Genomic DNA, 18,567 nt, shown 5'->3' on the forward strand with positions numbered 1-18,567 from the left:
ACAGCTCAGAAGCACCCGGCCTGGGCACACCCGATAACAAAGTGATACCTCACGTCTCAGGCCGAGTGCAGGTGGAGCCCTTCATCCCATGACTCTGTAATTGCCTGATTGTGTATCTTTAACCCCTCCAAACATCCAGACCTATAATAAAGTGGCTTTCGTAGACTCAAAACATTTGTGCATTTGGCTCCTCTGCTGGCAAGAGGTAAGGGAAGTGAGGAGACAGTGAATCTTACCTCATCTCTAGTGACTCACTCATCCATTTGACAGTCATGAGGTTCCTGGGTGCAGGAGCCTCCTTAGACAAGACAAAAGCCAGCCTGGGAAGTCGGTGTTGCCCGCCCAGCCTGCTTCAGCGCATTCAGTACAGGCTTGCTTTCCAGAGTCCCATCCCAGCAGGCATGCTTGCACTGCTTGACCCGTGTGGCGAGAAGTCCCTGCCAGCTCTCTCCTGTCACCGCGGAAGGAGAGCTCAGACAACTCAGTGCCTTGTGGAGGTTTTATGATTGCTTCAGTGAGTCTGCGATGGACTTGGAAACTGAATTGCTGAAATTCATGTTTTAAATGTTAAAAAAAATGTTGTGGACACAGAGGTGCCAGGCAAACAGGGATGTGTCTAGTGCAGCCACGCGGAAGAGGTTGGCTTCACCTGCTGCTGCCTGTTTGCCCTTCCATCCGAGTTCCTTCCTTTACAGTTGCTGGACAGAACGTCTGGCCCCTCACCATGCTGCACCCGCTGATCACAGTTGAGGGCTCCTACACGTAATGGCCTGTTGTTTTCAGTGACATTTTCTGTTTGCTACACACCTCATTGGCTTGCTTACCATCATTATCTAGATATGGTCTCTTCTTTCATATCCAAGGCAGAACACATTTGGGTATCCCAGAGACTTTGTAGAGCGTGGATTGTTTGTTATATGAACCTAACCTACCTTGTTATTTTCTCATATTAAGAAATGTAAGTCTACTTTGTTTTCAGTGGGGCTGTTTTGGTAATGTATCTGTAATTTTGGTTGTTTAGGAAGTAAATTCAAGGTTTCCATGACTTGATTTGAGCTTTACTTATTTTGAACCAGTAGTTCATCCATTTTAATTTATCTAAATAAAGCATTTCTTTTTTAAAAAAAAAAATGTTGTGGAAACATTAAAACATGTAACAGCAACAAAAATGCTCCCTGATGTGTGTGTTTGCAGACTGCTCTGTGAGACATGGCCCAAACAAGTAAACGTTGGACTCAAACTTAACATATGTCCTCTCCACCTGCCCTACCCTCCGAAATCTGACCCTAGCCTTGACCCTGATAGCAGACGAGACCATGGAGCCCCAACTCGGGCAGCAGCAGGACGTCTGAGACACCTTTTGCTGGGGTCCTGGCTGGAATCTGTCCCAGGCCAACTCTCTGTCACGCCTCTCCTCCCTGCCTGGATCACCTATTTGGGACCAGGCACCAGCACTCATCCCTGCCAGTCCTGGGGCTGACTCCCAGGGGGACTGAATTCCCTCACCACCTTGTCCCCTTCACCCCATCCGCTCACACGGGGTGTGCCATGCTCTGGTGCCTCCAAACCGCTCCCAGCTCTTGGGGCGCTCATCTCCCTGCCACATCTCTTCTGCCACTTTCCCTGCCTTCTCAAGTCCACGAGCTGCCACCTGCTAGCCCTTGGCAAGGACTTCCGGAAGCAAAATGGCACAGAAAATGTGCTTTCTTCACTTCGATCTTTTAACCCTGGCCCTTCTACCTATGAAGCTGGAATGCCAACTTCTCTGTACCTGCTCTCAGCTGTCAAGTCTGACTTGCCCGGCTTTCACAAGGCCCCAAGGTGTCGGCACTTCCTCCTTCAGTTTGGAACTCAGCAAAACTCCCTTGGCATGGGCAATGCGTGGGGATAGTGATTGTCCTTATTCTGCCTTTCTCATGCATCCCATAGGCTCCTGGTTTGGGTCACACTCGGATAAAATGAATACCATAGAAAAATCGGGCCTACTAACAACCCAGGGCCCCGTGCTTCCCAAGATGGTGTGCAGGTGACTGTAGGGGTGCCCTGCCCAGAACCCTGCTGGGCCCAGCTGAGTCTTCCTAGGTCCTCACTCTCCGTTTGGGAGAGATGTTGGAGTATGACAGCAAATCATGGATAATAACTTGGAAGATCCTTTCTGTCCGGAAGTCTGCAAGAGGCGGTGACTCCCTTCCGGTCAGGCTGCAGCACTGTGTGGAAGAAGGTGCCGTTCTACACAGCGCCTCACCTTTGAAACATTTTCTGTTCTGGAACTTGTTAACTCTTGTGCAGATAAAAAGTTCTTGTTTTGTTAAATATGTGAATGCAAAGAAAGTCTTACTTGCATTCATTTGTAAATCGAATCCCTTTTTAAGTATAGTGTTTTTAAGGAGCTATAAAATATTAGAAATTAGCGTTCTCACTGGTTTTCTAAGTTTGAGGTTAGTCAATTTTCTTCAGAGTTTTTTTTTTTCCTTCACTGACGGTTAAGATAAAGAAATGTTGACTTTGGAAGATTTCATTTCCCCCCCCAGGTGTGTTGAGGGCAGAGTTGACACATAAAAAAATTGTGTTTGATGGTTTGTCCATGAAGGCGTTGTGGAATGCTGAGCACCGTCCAGTGGCTGAGCACCTGCAGCACGCGCACTTCTGCCGGAAACCACTCTTTACCAATGCATCCTGCAACAGGACGCCACCGTCAGCACTACCAGGACGCCTGGCTGAGGCCAGTAATATGTTAGCATTTGTACTTGTTAGCTACGTTGAATCACACAGAAGTGTTTTTAGGCTCCTGACCATACTGAAGGTGTGTGATATTTCTAATACTCGTATCATCTTAAGGAAGTGCATAAAACAAAACAGCAGCTCACCTGTGAAGTTGCTCAGGATGGATTAGTGAACAGCCGCGAGAGTAACCCGGCTGGAGAGCCCATTTGGAACGTGGGACTATTTATTACACTAAGCAATTATATTAATCAGACATAAATGTTCCAAGTGCGTTTTCATTAACATGCTGTGTGTGTCCAACTACTTTGAAATGCTTTCATGGTGTTCCTATGGTGTCATCACTCAATAAATGTTTAATAAAAAGGCTTATTAAAGTTTTATTTGTTGTACTTAATGTAAAAGAGTGGAAATGAAGATAAATTAGGTTACAGTAATGGATAAAATGTAATTGAGCTAATTTGGAGACCAGCTTAAATCAATTTTCTTATTAATTTAGAAACATTAAACATATGTGACCACAGCTTAAGATGTTCTCCATTATGTCATTATGGGAAAAAAAAGAGCAATACTTGGCCTTTTTACTCCTTCATTATTTGAAAAAGAATATTAACTTTTTTAGATTAAAAAAAGTTAATATCTTATTAATTAGATAAATATCTGGGTTAAGCAGTGGCTTATACAAGATTAAAATGAGGGGCTGGCTCCATGGCATTGTGGATTAAGCCTCAGTCAGCAACACCAGCATCCCATATAGCAACCAGTTTGAATCCCTCCTGCTCCATTTTCAGCACAGCTTCTTCCTTATGCCTTGGGAAAACAGTGAAGGATGCCTCGAGTCCTTGAGCCCCTATACCCCTGTGGGAGACCCAGAGGAAGTTCCTGGCTCCTGACTTTGGATCAGCTCAGCTCCAACTGATGTCGGCAGATGGAAGATCTCTCTCTCTCTCTCTCTCTCTCTCGCTCTCTCTCTCTAATTCTGCCTTTCAAATAAAAATACAATCTTTTGAAGAAAAGATTCAAATGAGATGTAAAAGCATCCAGGCATGATTACTGTTCACTAGAATGGCATATTCACATACCAAAACAGATCACCAACAGGATTTTACATGGTTTTTTTTTTTTTTTTTTTTTTTTACTGTGCTTGTAACCTATCACCTGAGAAAATATAGCAAGGTGTCAATTAACTTACCTGCTGAGTAAAACAGATTTCGAAATTTTGACTAATTCACTGTGTTAGTCGAAAAATTCTGTCACTGAGCTTTGGCAATATGGAGGAAGTGTGTTTTCCTAGGACTGTAGCTGAGTCAAGTTTTGCAAATGGACTGTGAGTGGATTTCAGTGCGCAGAGCGTCTGTGGAGTCTGACCCCTGCTGTGGGTCCCTGGATCCAGGGGCGGAGCCCAGCATGGCCCTCCTGGCCCCCAGCAGCCTTTGCTGGAGGCCTGACAGTCCTCAATGACAGAGTGGTGGGAAGTCATGATGAAGCAATTCCAATGAACTTTTCTTCTTTTATTTCACTACCAGGCTATCAGCAGCAAAAGTCAGCACAGCATATCCTACACCCTGTCGAGGAATCAGACTGTGGTCGTGGAATACACACATGACAAAGATATGGACATGTTTCAAGTAAGCCTGCCGCGATTCACTTTCCCCTGAGTTCTGTGTTCTGCTGTGGAGTCATGACTGCAGCACCACCGTGTCTGCCGGTTGGGCCTGGGGGGCTGTCAACATTTTTCCTGTTTGATTTTCCAAAGACTAAAAGAAATAGGAAATGATGAATGCTGCAGACTCAGATCTGAATGCAGTAAAAACAAATGTTAATAACAAGAATAAAAATTGTTAAAAGCCAACTACTTGTAAGAGCCAAGCTATTTGTAATACCTGTTAAATAACCCTTGAATCAAACTCTAATGAGAGGCCCATTCAGAAATAAATGTGGAAATTAATGCAACAAAACCCATGGAATGTGGCCAACATCTGATTCTCTTTTATAGAAAACAAAGCATTAAATATTTTTATGATTAAATTTTTGAAAAGGAAAGAAGCAGTGAAAGAATGAAATTCAAGAATCTAAATATACTATGGTCACATAAATTTCTGGCAGGTGATTTTCAGCTAATGAAGGAATTTTTTAATTCCATTCAGAGGTATCCTTCAATAAAGTGAGTTCTTTTTCTCAAAAAAAAAAAAAACAGCTCTTATTGTGAAGTAACCAATGAACCAACAATCAGTGTGAGTCAGACTGCTTATGTTCTACATCAAAGAACTGTAAAACCTAATATACTTTTAATACCCTATGTTATTCCGTAATGGGGAGGGAGAGCAGAGAAATCTTCCATCACCCTAGAGTGTGTGAGGAAGACGTGAAGTATAACCTATCAGGATCATAACTGGTAACTCATAGACAACAGACTCAAATCAGCATTAGGCATAGTAAAACTACAAAGGTATATGGGGGGAATTAAGAGTGATCCTGACAACCTCTTAACAGGAGGTCATACGCATGGAGCGGGGTGAGGGGGACCCAGAGTGGAGCAGGCGGACAGGAGGAGGCTTGTATCCCAACCCTGAAGACTCCCAGATCCTCACCAAGGACTATCAGTACAGGCACCAAGGACTACATCCCAACTGCCAAGGAGACCATGGGGAATTGGAGTGCCTTCGGAGGCCGAGAACTCTGAGGTCACCCACCCCCATCTGGATCTACCACATGGGATGAAAGAAGCCCAAATCCTTCCTTGTAGGATCCAAGGTCATCGGAATGGCAGCCAGGAGCTCTGAGCGGTCCACAGAAACAGAAGAACAGTAAACTTCCTTCGGGACTAGGGAGGGGAGCTTTCTCTGGTCCTTGCTTGGTTCCAACTTTGGGTCCCCAGCCTCTCTGGCAATGACCATCAGGATCGCTCCAGAAACCCCGCAAAACAAACAAACAAAAAATCTAGAATAGACAGACAAAGAACAACAAGGGAAGCTTAGAATCAGACAGGAAACAGTCAGCGTGGATTCACTTATACCTTACTAGGTAGGACACAAAGATTAGTTACTCCTCACTAGAGTACTGAAGATTTCTCTGCACACCCCTCTTAAAACTGTTCTGCATCTAAACTGTTGACATATGTCATGTTAGAGTTATAAGCCAGTCTAGACTACCCAAAACAGCCAGGTTCAGCAAAATTATGCTTCAACGCTATAAAATGCTAAATACTATAATGAAAATAGACATGAGACAGCTGAATAGTACCCTATTGCCATTTTAAGGTGTATAGAACCCGGATGCATATATACTAAAATTGAAATGTCAATCAAGAAGTCACAGGATGTGGTTAAGAACGTGTATTTTTTTTAAACATATTGGTTACTCAATACTATGTGAATTAATTCCATAACATTATAAATTGTTGCTGATGTTATGTTGGGGCTTTTAATTGATTGGGATGATACTCTGCCGGCTCTACCTTCAGACCAGAGATGGTCTCCCCAAGAAGCCGTTGAACTTATCTGGACAATAAGATGTTGGACTCTATGCTTGGTATATGCTTACAATGAAAGAATCTCAACTGAACTTGAACTGTGGTATTGCAACAAGGTGGAGGAATCCACCATGGGGGGAGGGTTTGGGGGGGTTGGGGAGAATCCCAGTGCCTATAAAACTGTCACATAATGCAATGTAATTAATAAATTAAAAAAAAACAACTCTTAAAAAATCACAGCAGTTAAGAGAGTACCCCCACTGTTTGATACTTCAAAACAGCAGGCTTAAACTGAGTCTAATGAAGGAAAAAGCAAATGTAGGCTGGGTGTGGTGAGGCCTAGTGTTTCTCAGCAATGTTGAGGCAGATGTCGGGAGAACCTGGTGCCAGCGACAGTGACCTGAAGGCTGATCAGCTCTGAGGAAGGTGAACAACCGCACGAGAAAGGGAAGCAGCAAAAACTTGGAACCAAATTTAGTGAAATTTGTATTTTCAAGGTAGGAGAAGTTGAAGTAGGTTTTCTTTTACAGTTCTTTCTAAATGTCAAAAAAGTTAGTAAGGGACAGCGTAGGTAGACGGAAGACTGATAGCTGTAATATATGAATCTCTTACCCCACACTTTCCCAAATGGACAAGGAACAAAGTATACGGGTCTCAAAAGAAGACCTATAAATGGTGAATACATAAGGAAAATAACTTTTTTAAAAATACCAAATAAGTGAATAACAAAATGTTCTTTATTATTTATGAATGGAAAATGTTAAGTCATCTGGCATTGCCCAGCATCGTGTGGAATTTGCTCTCCTTGCGGAACCCTGGTAACAACATAGCACTTCCTCCAGTGCTACAGTGCAGTGGGACCCTGAGTCCCCACAACTGGACCCACTGACCCAGCAACTGGACCGTTTCTATCCATAAGTAATTGAGCAACATCAGGGGCAAGCACCGGCTCCGCTGGTGGAGACGCCACTGGGGAAGTCCACGGGCCATGCTGGACTGCCTGGGACTGAGCCTCAGTTGTACTTTCCTGCTGATGACAGCTTCCTGCTAGTGCATACCTGGGCAGCAGGGGACATCTCACCTACGTGGGTCCCTGCCATTCTCAGGGGAAAAATTTGGATTGAGTTCTGGGCACCTGGTGTTGGCCTGACCCAGCAGTTGGGGACTCTTCACTTACACACACACACTCACTCACTGCCGCAGTGTAGGACATTGAGTTCCTGTAGGAAGAATCCTGTTTCTTAGTAACTTTTTCAAAATGTTCTGCAGGAGCTCCTAATGACATGCTGTGCAGGTGTATTCTCCATTCTTTTCCAGCTGTTCATTTCCTCCCTTCTCTTCTCTGCAGAGTGAATGAAAGATTCAGTTGAGGTTTTTCAGCTTCCTGTGACTAACTTTCAAGCACTTTCTGCACATCACTGCCATTTGGTAGCACAGAATATTAAAAGGCTCAGCCATCTAATAAAGCTTGTTTTCCCAACAAGTCCCCGGCAATAACGAGCACAGGGACTAGTAGCTCAGCCTTGGGCCGTTGCCTTGCTTCATGCCTCAGCCACTTCTGCTAAGGTAGGCACGTGGCAGAGGGCATCTTGACGTCATCCTTTGCTCTCCGGACCCCTTGGCCAAGTCTTGGGGACGTTCAGGGACTTATGCATCATGCTCTGAGAAAGACCCATCTCCACCAGCCTCTTAATGATGTAGCTGAGATATCTGGGTCTTTGGAAGGATAAGGAACATAAAGTGAGGGCAGAAAAGCACAAGTGGGAAAATGAAGATGTGGTTTTCTTGAGTTCCTGACCTAAAGTCAGGTCTTTCATTGGAAGCAACATGGGCCAAACAAGAACTTGTTTTACCATTTTTATTAAAACAGTCTAATTCCATTCACAGACTGGTAGAACATTTTTGAAGACTAATGTCAAATCATGTTATTTTTTTGTTTTTAAAGACTTGTTTAATTGAAAGGCAGAATGCTGAAAGGAACAGGCACAGAGAAAGGTCTTCATTCACTGATTCACTCCTCAAATGCTTGCAAAATCCAGGACCAGGCCAAAGCCCACAGTCAGGAATTCCACTCAAGTCTTTCACGTGAGAACCAGGGGCCCAAGGACATGGGCCATCGCTTGCCCACACCCATTAGCAGATAACTGGATCGGAAGTGGAGGAGCTGGGCCTCAACTATGACACACTGAGATGATGTCGGTGCCCATGTGTGAGCCGTGGCTTTAGCCTGCTGGGTCACCACACCAGTCACTGGCCGATGTCAGTTGACTTTGAACAGAATAGAGTTGAGCGACTCCTGGCAGACCTTGAACAGACACGTTTACTTAAATTTGTCCCTCCTTTTAACAAGCACATGTGTCCAGAACCCAACATATACAACACACACATCCGCAGCACACCCGACACCACCCCACCCCCACCACAAGTCCTTGAGCAAAAAGCCGTGCATGGCTGACGGGAGAGAGAAACTCTGGGCCAGGTGGGGAGATTGAGGTTTTAGTCCAGGGACCGTGGGAACCCGCCAGAGAATTTTAATCCAGCAAGGGGTGTCCTCTGGTTTGTGTTCCATAACATATTAACTGCCATGTGGAGAAGAATCTATGGGCCAGTGTGGAAACAGGAGACCAGTTGAGACGCCAGATGTGTAGCTGGTGGTTTCTGCAGCTAAGCAGGTGCGGGGTTGGTTATAGTGGTGCTCTGCAGATGCACTCGGGAGGACGGCTGTCGGGGGTAATGGAGAGTTAAGGGTCACGGGTAGTCCTGAGGTTTTGATGTTCACCTCCAGCAACTTGCGTGACCAAGGTCAGCCCCTCGCTGACCAGGATCTGAGTTCTGCTTGGCACATGCCACGTATGAGATGTTCGGGAGACATCTCAGCAATGTGCTAGTCGGAAGCTGAAAAAAAGCAGAGCTTTGGGGCTAAGAAATGGATTGGATGAGATCATAAGAAAGCAAAGAGAGAAGGGAAGGTGCTGTTTACTAAAGAGCCCTGTGTTTCACTGCTGTAGTACCAGCTTATGGATTCTGCCAGCTTTGCTGGGTCATTGTAAACTCTGGATGTAGCATGTATCGGCCTGGGAAGCTCAGTTTGAGTGCTTTCAGTAGAGCTGACGAAGAGCAACTCTGACGGAATGGGCTGAGTCAAAGAGGCCATGAGGACAGAGAGGAACTGGAGACAGGGTTGCTAAGGACTACTGTTACTGAGTGGCTTGGAGAAGCGGGACTCTGAGCATTCCTTGCAGGCAAAGCAAGGCAAAGTGGTGGTGTTGTCCTTCTAGACACAAGAGGCTGACAGAGGGCTCTATTCATTGGTTACAGAATACCTGCAGAAGCTGGGCTGGGGCCAGGAGCCAGGCACTCAATCTGGGTCTCCCGCATGGGTGGCAAGAACCCAGTTAATGGGGCTGTCACTCTGTTCTCCCCAGGTTTCCATTAGCAAGAAGCTGGAGTCAGGGCCGGAACAGGGTGTGAAACCCAAGGATGCTCATAGGAGACATGGGTGTCTTCGGCACTGGGCTCACTTCCAGCCTTAGGAAAGCATTTGGAAGATGGGAGGCTGGGCTGCAACTAACCGGGCTCTTCATGTACGGAAGAAGATGCGCACAGAAATCCAGCAGAGGGGTTTGGGAACTTCTGCAGTAGTTTGAAAGGGGCCAGTGAAAGGTTGATATTTAAAAAGAAACCAAACGTGGTCCTCCAACAGGAGTTTAAGACTCGGCAGAATGTGTTTGAGAGTTGATGGCATGATCCAGTGTAAGGGAACAAGTGGGTGATTGAGGAGAGAGGGGGCACTGTCAGAACCTTAGCTTGGGAGGGGGAAGAGTATTGGATCCCAGGTGTCAGTAGAGGATCTGGCCTTAGCTGGAGAGCAACAGACTGCCATCCTGGTCATAGGAGGGAGTCAGAATATGATGTTCAGATGAGGGAGACCGATGGGGGTGATGGGGAAAGGTGAGGGAGACCCTTGCAGGTGCTTCAGCACCTGAGCTAGCTTCAACTGATGTCTAGGAAAGACCAGCTTCTCTTAGGCCTGTCACAGGGGAACTTCGGAAAGTTTATATGCAAGAGCCTTAAAAGAGGTCATGGGCAATGTGAGTGATCAAAAAGCTATGCATGGATTGCAAATGTGGTTTTTTTTGTACCAAAACAAGCATATCTTAATTCCATTTTTCATGAGCCTTAAAAAAAAGATTTTATGTATGTATCTGAAAGGCAGAGTTACAGAGAGAGTGGGGAGAGACAGAGGCAAAGAGGGATTTTCCATCCATTGGTTCACTTTCCAGTCACCACAGCTCGGGCTGGGCCAGGGACCTGGAGCTGCACCTGGATCTCCACTAAGAGTGCAGAGGGCCCAGCATCTCTGCCAGGCCAAAGCCAGGCACCTGGAGCTGCACCTGGATCTCCGCTAAGAGTGCAGAGGGCCCAGCATCTCTGCCAGGCCAAAGCCAGGCACCTGGAGCTGCACCTGGATCTCCGCTAAGAGTGCAGAGGGCCCAGCATCTCTGCCAGGCCAAAGCCAGGCACCTGGAGCTGCACCTGGATCTCTGCTAAGGGTGCAGAGGGCCCAGCATCTCTGCCATCCTCCACTGCCTTCCCAGGAGCTCAGCCAGGAGCTGGATCAAAAGGGGAACAGCTAGCACCTGAACTGGTGCCCCCTAAGGAATGCTGTCACAGGCCAAGGCTTCACCCACTATGCCAGGGCACCAGCCTGTTCATGAATCTTTTAAGAACCCTCATGTTTCAACTTGAAAGTGCAGAGTTCTCACATGAATGTCATGAAATTCAGCATCCTCCTGGCTGCCCTTAAAATAACTGAGCTAATCTGATGCTGTGGATGAAGTGTTCTGCATTGAGTGACTTCTCAGTAACTTAGGGCTTTTTTTTTTTCTTGACAAAAGCAGCATCATGCGTATGCCCTTACATCCACAATTTTACTAACACTCTGGAGATTAGATTGAAATGGAAGTGAATTGGTAAAGAAATATTTCATAACCAGTCAGATGAGTTCCATGACTTAGAATAATTGATCCTAGCAGCACATCCATTTGGACTAAAATTTCACATTTCCCCGTCAATCTCAGGTAATTCATTAAGACATTAATTTAATAAGTTTGGATAAGCTCAGACTGTTGCCCTTCCAAAGGAGAGTAATTTCTGTTGACAAGGAAGGGCAGCTGTGAGCACTTGAGAAAGGGGTGTTTTAAGCGTTGCGCTGGTAGGCTCTGCTCGGCTCTGTTAGACTTGTGGAGTTGCTGCCAACTTCCATGGAGTTTGACAGGAGTTAGAAGAGAGACTGTACCCCTGCGGGGGGTACCAATGACTAGGGCGTTTTGGAGTTTTGCACTTGGCACTACTATGCATCATTGGTACCAAGGTTCAGGATGGATTTGTTCCACACTGTCCCGTTTATACTGTCCTGTATTTTGCAAAATGTATTTGTCACAGCTTGAACTGTTTTGAAAAAAAATTCTTTTGAAAACTATGTCTTAAAAGAATTACAGCCACCTTCATGAGGGGACCTCCTAAGTGCCACACGGCTTTTACATGAGGCCAGTGGAGGAAGGTTGTTGCACCTTGGACAGATCAATTCTTATCCTCGCTTCAAGTTAGACTATATTCAGCATCTTTAACAAGTTCCATGTTTCCTTACATCTGAAATGTATACATTTCAGGAAATATGCATCCATTCACATTGATGAGTTTCAGTGAAACCAGCAGCTTAGTTTATTCCAGACACATTTCACTAGGACCAGAAATTAAGGATTGCAGAGAGAGAGGCAGAGAGAGAGAAGAGCCATGTGCTGTCTGTTGGCTTTGGAGATTGTCTATGCATGACAGTGTACATGTGCGGTTTGCAAAATAAACTTAATAATGTTGTTCCAGGAAGCAAGCAGAGAACCAAGTGAAGCAAGATTTGCATTTTCCTTTTCTGTCTTCTATACCTGAGAGGCAGACAGGGAGAAACAGAAGAGAGAAGCGCATCCATCCACTGGCTCACTCCCCACGTGCCCATGGGGCTGCTGGGGCCAGTTCAGATCACCTGAAGTGGGCGTGGGGAACAGGAACCTGCTCACCTGAGCCGTCATCTTCTCTGTCCCAGCATGTTGTTAGCAGGAAGCTGGAATCAGGAATCAAACACAAACTCTCCAAAGTGGTACCTGGGCATCCCAACATGTGTCTTCACTACTCCATGGTGGGGAACTTTTTTTTCTGCCAAGGACCATTTGGATAGTTGCTAGGCCTTGTGTGCCTAATTCACAGGCCTTACATGGCCCATGAGCCAGACAGTCCCATCCACACACGCCACCCCAGCAATCAACGTTTGTGGCCATATGTGCATAATCTCTGGGCCCAACCGTTTGTAGTCCTCCCATGGTCAACATCATAGTCAAAGTCACTGTTGTGAGCAAAGAACATTGTTGTCACAGTTAGTGACGTGTAACTGCATTTAGATGTAGATGATTTAAGAAATCTCTTTGTGGGGCTGATATTGTTGGCTGTGTGGATTAAGACACTATCTGCAATACCACAATACCACAATCTGATATAAGTAGGAAGCTTCCTACTAAAGCGCCTGGGAGGTGGTGGATGGCGGCCCAAGTTCCTGAGCACCTGCCATCTATCAAGGAGATGTGGATTAACTTCCTGGCTTCTGGCTTCAGCCTGGCTCAGCTGTTGCCATTGTGGCCATTTGGGAAATGAACTGGCAGATGAAAGATCGGTCTCTCTCCCTCTCTCCCTCCTTCTGTATCTCTGCCTTTTAAATAAATATTTAAAATGAGAAGTCAGTCTATACACCCTTGATCACTGACTTCCAGTTGGAAACAGCTAGCACATCACTACAGACAGGTTTTACTGTTCCACCTCCGGGATTCCCTTGTTTGTAGGCAAACACTTGGCTCTCCTGCTTCATAGGAGCCAATAGCACCTGCCTCGTTTGAGTTAGTTGACTAGGAACAGCTTTGCTGGAACTCCAGGATGTTCCCTCTGGCAGCCGTCTATACCTTCCCAGGAACAGTAAGCCAACACAATGTTATTTGCCACTCCCCGAAAGAGTTCCTGGGGGCTCTTGACATGCAGATGCACAAACGAGCCTTTAAAGTCTGGCCTATGTCTTCCTATGCACTGAGCAGGGGCAGCCCCAGCCGTCCCTCCCAGGCCCAACACCCTGGGTCACGGCTGGATCTACTTGGTGAGAAAAATACATTCTCTTCAAACCTCGGGTTAAAACCTTGCTTTCTATTGCATTGCCAGAAATGGGATGGCAAGGTGAGGGGAAGAGCAATTTGCTGTGACTAACAATCCCAGAGGGAAAACTTCATGTGCAGGGGAAGATGCAGCATGTCCTTCCAGAGCAGGAGGTGGAAGTTTGAGTGTTCATGCTGTGATGCGGGAAGTTTGAGCTAAATGAGAGGAGCAGGCTGTGGAGACGGGCTGTGTCGTGTCGCACCTCGAGTTGGCACTGCCACGTTGCGCACTCTGTGTTTGCTAAGTGGTGCCTCTCGGAGTGGGCAGGGGGATGCTGGAGGTCTCTGGTTGAGTCACACCTGTTGTTTGGTCGAGCCAGGTGGGCAGGTCCACGGAGAGCCCCATTGACTTCGTGGTCACCGACACCATCTCGGGCGGACAGGGCAACGAGGAGGCCCAGATCACCCAGAGCACCATCTCCAGGTTCGCCTGCAGGATTGTGTGCAACAGGAACGAGCCGTACACAGCACGCATATTCGCAGCCGGCTTCGACTCCTCCAGAAACATCTTCCTTGGAGTAAGTACTATGACCAGGTGCCTGCTTACAAGGAGACAGCTGTAAGCTAGGCACAGCTGGGCGTGCCATTAAGCTGGGGCAGCAACGTGTGCTTGGCGGATGCCCCAGGCCCTGAGATGGCAGTTTTTCAGATGGCCAGCTTGCCATCTGGAAATTTGAAGATGAAGAGGCCACTGCCTGTTGTCTATTATCTTTACTATATTAATCATAATGTGTTAACATGATGTACAGTATACTCAGGATAAGGTTTTAAGCCACAAGATTTGGGGTCACTTATTACTCACAAATAAGTAACTGACAAGTGACCAGGCACTATGCTAGGTATAAGAGGTAAACATTGAAGAACAAGCTAGGTTTTATGTTTGTAGGTGATGTAGAGGTTTCATTCCAACAATGAATTACCGAAGCTAGATTATCAGGGCAGGGCTGAAAGCAGGTTGTTGGTGTCGCCGTGATGTGCCTGCATGGTGGCCGAGCTAAAATCTCTGTCCCGTGGTCCACTCCCCAGGAAAAGGCTGCCAAGTGGAAGAACCCCGACGGGCACATGGATGGGCTCACCACCAATGGTGTGCTAGTGATGCACCCACGAGGGGGCTTCACGGAGGAGTCGCAGCCCGGGGCCTGGCGTGAGATCTCTGTGTGCGGGGATGTGTACACCCTACGGGAAACCAGGTCTGCCCAGCAGCGGGGGAAGCTGGTGAGTGGGTCCTGCCTGAGGAGAGAACCCCTATGGCCTACCCCCGGGGGCGGGGAAGGACCCCAGGCCCTGCCCGCAGGACTGTGCCCCATCACCCTTGGGGAACCCTGGGCCCCCCACAGAGCTGGGCCAAGAGCCTCACAACAGCCAGGGATGGAGGGGAAGGGCTCGCTCCCCCTCAGGGCTGAGTTCTTCCCATAAGTGGATGCAAATCACCTTTCACTGCCCACCATCATCGTGAGAATGGAGTCTTTTATTATATCCATCATCACAGAATTCCACTTACATTCACTTTTAGAGGGAAAGGAAAAAACCAAACCTATATTTAGTGTAACATTGTACTGATTTGGAAGAATCCTAGCATTCTAAGACTAATCAGAGAAAATTCTGAATGAAAGAATGATTCTCTAGACTTTGTGGAACTAAGAAAGAAGGAAGTTGGCTTCTCCCCGCAAACTTGACCTGATAGTAAGAATTAGCACTGGCCGTCTCTGGAATGTTCACTAGTCACAGTGACAACCTTTACTTGTAGTGACTCGTAAACTCCATTGACCTGGCCCTGGGACTTCCCTGCAAACAGCACCGCACGTGGCAATGAGTCCTGCGGCTGTTGGTTTGTTAGCCACCTTCTGCGGAGAATAATTCTGGGACCTTCCATGGGAAGCTTTGGATTTCTGGTCTTGCCAGAGCCATGTAGCACAGCGACCAAAAAAAAAACTTCCATACCAAACTCTCTGGTTCCTTACTTTTCATGACTTTTGAGGTTAAAGCTAGAAAAATGGGCCTTCCTAGTGACACGTAAAGATATAGGGAAGACACGAAGTATGTTTGCAGAGAGAAAAACAAAAACTGCAAAGGAGCTGGAGGGGTATTGTGGCAGCTTGGCGTACTACCGTCCCCCAGAATCGTGTTCTTAGAGAACTGTGGTTTTATTGCTTTTCCGTTGCCTTCCTATGCTGAGACACAGCTCCTGTGTTTCTCAGTAAAGGCCAGTCTTCAGGTGTCAGGGTTGAACAAACCTGAGAAGGCATTTCCCAAAGAAAGGCCAAACAAATACAGTAATATTGTTGAAAATGTTTTGGGGGAAATTATAAATAAAAGGTATGTGGGGGAGTTTTGGTATTTTTTTTCCAAGTAACTTTTCATTCCTGATCATCACATGGTTGAGCACAAGCCTGACCTAGCCTGGCTGACCGGTGCTCATTCATGCAGAACAAGCGAAAATTGACAAGCGAAGCTGAAGGTGCCAAACACCTTCCCAACTTGAGCCCGTTAGCCGGGTACCTCGGCCCTCTCAGGGACGCGGAATCCTCCCAGTGTGGTGGTGAGGAAGATGTGGGGGGCAGGGGAGAGGTGCTCAGTGCCATGTGACGTCACACAGCAAGCCGATGGCAGCAGCAGGTGGACCATGGCTTGGAGTGTCATGTGGGCCCCCTCCATGGCACTCACTCAGAAGCCGGCCATGGGACCCGAACCCAGCTCTCACCACTGGAATTTGCAGGCACAGATGTGAGCAGGACAGCACCACGTGACTCCAGTCTGCCTTGGTTCATGGGTAGCGGCCCTGCGCAGGCTGCTGTGCGTGTCAGAGAACTTTGCAACACTACCAGAAAGAGGCAGTGCCCAGATGTCACGGTTACAACACGCAGACCAATGTTGAGTAGAGGTCATTTAAGTGACACTTCGGGCTGCGTGAAGTTGTGCTCTCCTGTGACTCTGGCTATTGAGTGGTGTGGGGAGTGAACCAGCAGGTGGAAGATGGCTCCACGTCTCTGCCCCATTTGTAATAAATATTAGCAATAAGCATCCAGGGAGATTTGTGAAGTTGATGGAAACAGCCACGGGTAAAGCTGAGTCAGCCTCGCTCAGGGTTCTGTGTGGGATAAGGTTCCCACCCCGCACCGGGCTCCACACGTGTCTGCCGTGGGGTACATTGCCTCCCCATTTCTCCTCCAAAACCGGATCATTTCTTAGAGGCCAAGGATTTTGCCTTCACCAAACCCACTTGTCCCCGTTGGTTGGTCGCAGGTGGAGAACGAAACCAACGTGCTGCAGGACGGCTCGCTCATCGACCTGTGCGGAGCCACCCTGCTGTGGCGCACCGCAGACGGCCTCTTCCACACGCCCACGCAGAAGCACATCGAGGCACTGCGGCAGGAGATCAACGCGGCACGGCCGCAGTGCCCCGTGGGCCTCAACACCCTGGCCTTCCCCAGCATCAGCCGGAAGGAGGTGGTGGAGGAGAAGCAGCCCTGGGCCTACCTCAGCTGCGGCCACGTGCACGGCTACCACAACTGGGGCCACCGCAGCGACGACGCCGAGGCCAACAAGAGGGAGTGCCCCATGTGCCGAACTGTGGGCCCCTATGTCCCGCTGTGGCTTGGCTGCGAGGCAGGGTTTTACGTGGACGCGGGGCCTCCCACGCATGCATTCACGCCCTGCGGACATGTGTGCTCAGAGAAGTCAGCGAAGTACTGGTCCCAGATCCCCCTGCCCCACGGGACGCACGCATTTCACGCTGCCTGCCCCTTTTGCGCCACACAGCTGGTTGGGGAGCAGAACTGCATCAAGTTGATTTTCCAAGGTCCCGTGGACTAACGCCCCCCTCCAGGTCCCCCCACGGCCGGCCACAACTTGATTAACAAGTTACTGTGAAGATTTTGCCATTAACTCCAGATCTAACTTTTTTTTTGTAATGCTGTTTATGGAGAGGAGGAGTGGGGACAGGGCACAGGGTTGGGACACACGGGGGATCACAGCAATGGGACGAGGATGTAGCACCTCTGGGCAGTGTGTTGCGTGCCCACAGCATCAGGTCCGTCCCTGACGTCTGCTTGATCCAACCCTAACCTCTGTGTACGAATTGGGTTTCAGATACCATGCTTTGATTTTTGACATTGGGTGGTCATTGTTATTTTTCCTTTTTGAACGTGAACAGGCCTTTGCGTTGTGTTCCACATGTGTAGGAGAGGTGTCCTCCCAGGTTGTTGGCACTCAGTGTGCACCCCACCATGCTCTCTGGTACAGGCGTTGGCCCAAACACGGGCAGTGTCTGAGCAGGCTTGACCGTGGCTGGAGTCCCACCCGAGGCCCAAGGGGCAGCTCCTAAGATGTGAGCATGGACCAGGGGGCCTGAGGCATGGTGGGTAGGGTGTTCTGGAACTGGGGGCTGCTTTTCTGACCAATTTTTTTCTCTTTTTGTGGGGGAGACTGTTCACATGTTATATATATATTTTTCAACGCCAGTGGAATTTATACACTCATTCAGATACTTGGCATTGCAAACAAAGAATTTTCTGTTGTTTGAGGGTCTGCTTTTTTCGTTGTTGTCAATTTCTATCTAATGTAGTTTGTCTCTGATAGTCGTCTTGCATGGCCAACAACCATTTCATGAATGGACATACCACAGTTCCTGAAACTTGGTTAGTAGAAAGTGTGTCCCCCACGGGGGGTACCACCTCAAATGCTGCACTATCAGGCTCATTTGCTCACTCAGTTGTGTCATTTGTGAGACAAGTAAGCTTCTGCTTTGGAAACCACTTGTTGAGGGTCTCGGAAGATTTTCTTCTCCCTTAAGAATGCCAGGAATTCCCAGAGCCTCAAAGCAACAAGTCACCATGATAATCATTTCTATTCACTCACTTGGCACCATCTGTCACCTTCCACTGTAGCTTAAGGAGCTCTGGAAGTTCTGAAAATGTTTACAAATCAAACTAGATTTAAATGCGATCATTTGACATACACAATACCAGGTGGTGCATCTGCAGAGATCATCTGAAATTTCTGATTTTGAGAGAGCAGATGAGTGTTTACTGGGGAGTAATTCAATCAGAATTTCATATGAGCCCTCCATCCCTTCCTGGTAGCTCTACTCCTTTTGATGAACAATTTTTGATGCTCATTTCTCTCTGT

The 18,567-nt window shown here is 47.5% G+C and overlaps 1 protein-coding gene across 1 annotated transcript in view; it reads left to right on the forward strand.

The window, feature by feature from the left end:
- The window catches only part of PELI2 (pellino E3 ubiquitin protein ligase family member 2), a 97,339-nt gene extending 80,014 nt beyond the window's left edge, over positions 1 to 17,325 (forward strand). The window contains exons 3-6 of the mRNA XM_004584847.2: positions 4,248 to 4,349; positions 13,761 to 13,958; positions 14,467 to 14,655; positions 16,684 to 17,325. Of these exons, the coding sequence (XP_004584904.1) occupies positions 4,248 to 4,349; positions 13,761 to 13,958; positions 14,467 to 14,655; positions 16,684 to 17,253 (1,059 nt within the window). The 3' untranslated portion in view covers positions 17,254 to 17,325. The remainder of the gene's footprint in view (positions 1 to 4,247; positions 4,350 to 13,760; positions 13,959 to 14,466; positions 14,656 to 16,683) is intronic.
- The last annotated feature ends 1,242 nt before the right edge of the window (positions 17,326 to 18,567 follow it).

The sequence above is a fragment of the Ochotona princeps genome, chromosome 6 (assembly GCF_030435755.1).
Source record: "Ochotona princeps isolate mOchPri1 chromosome 6, mOchPri1.hap1, whole genome shotgun sequence".
Taxonomy (NCBI): Eukaryota; Metazoa; Chordata; class Mammalia; order Lagomorpha; family Ochotonidae; genus Ochotona; species Ochotona princeps.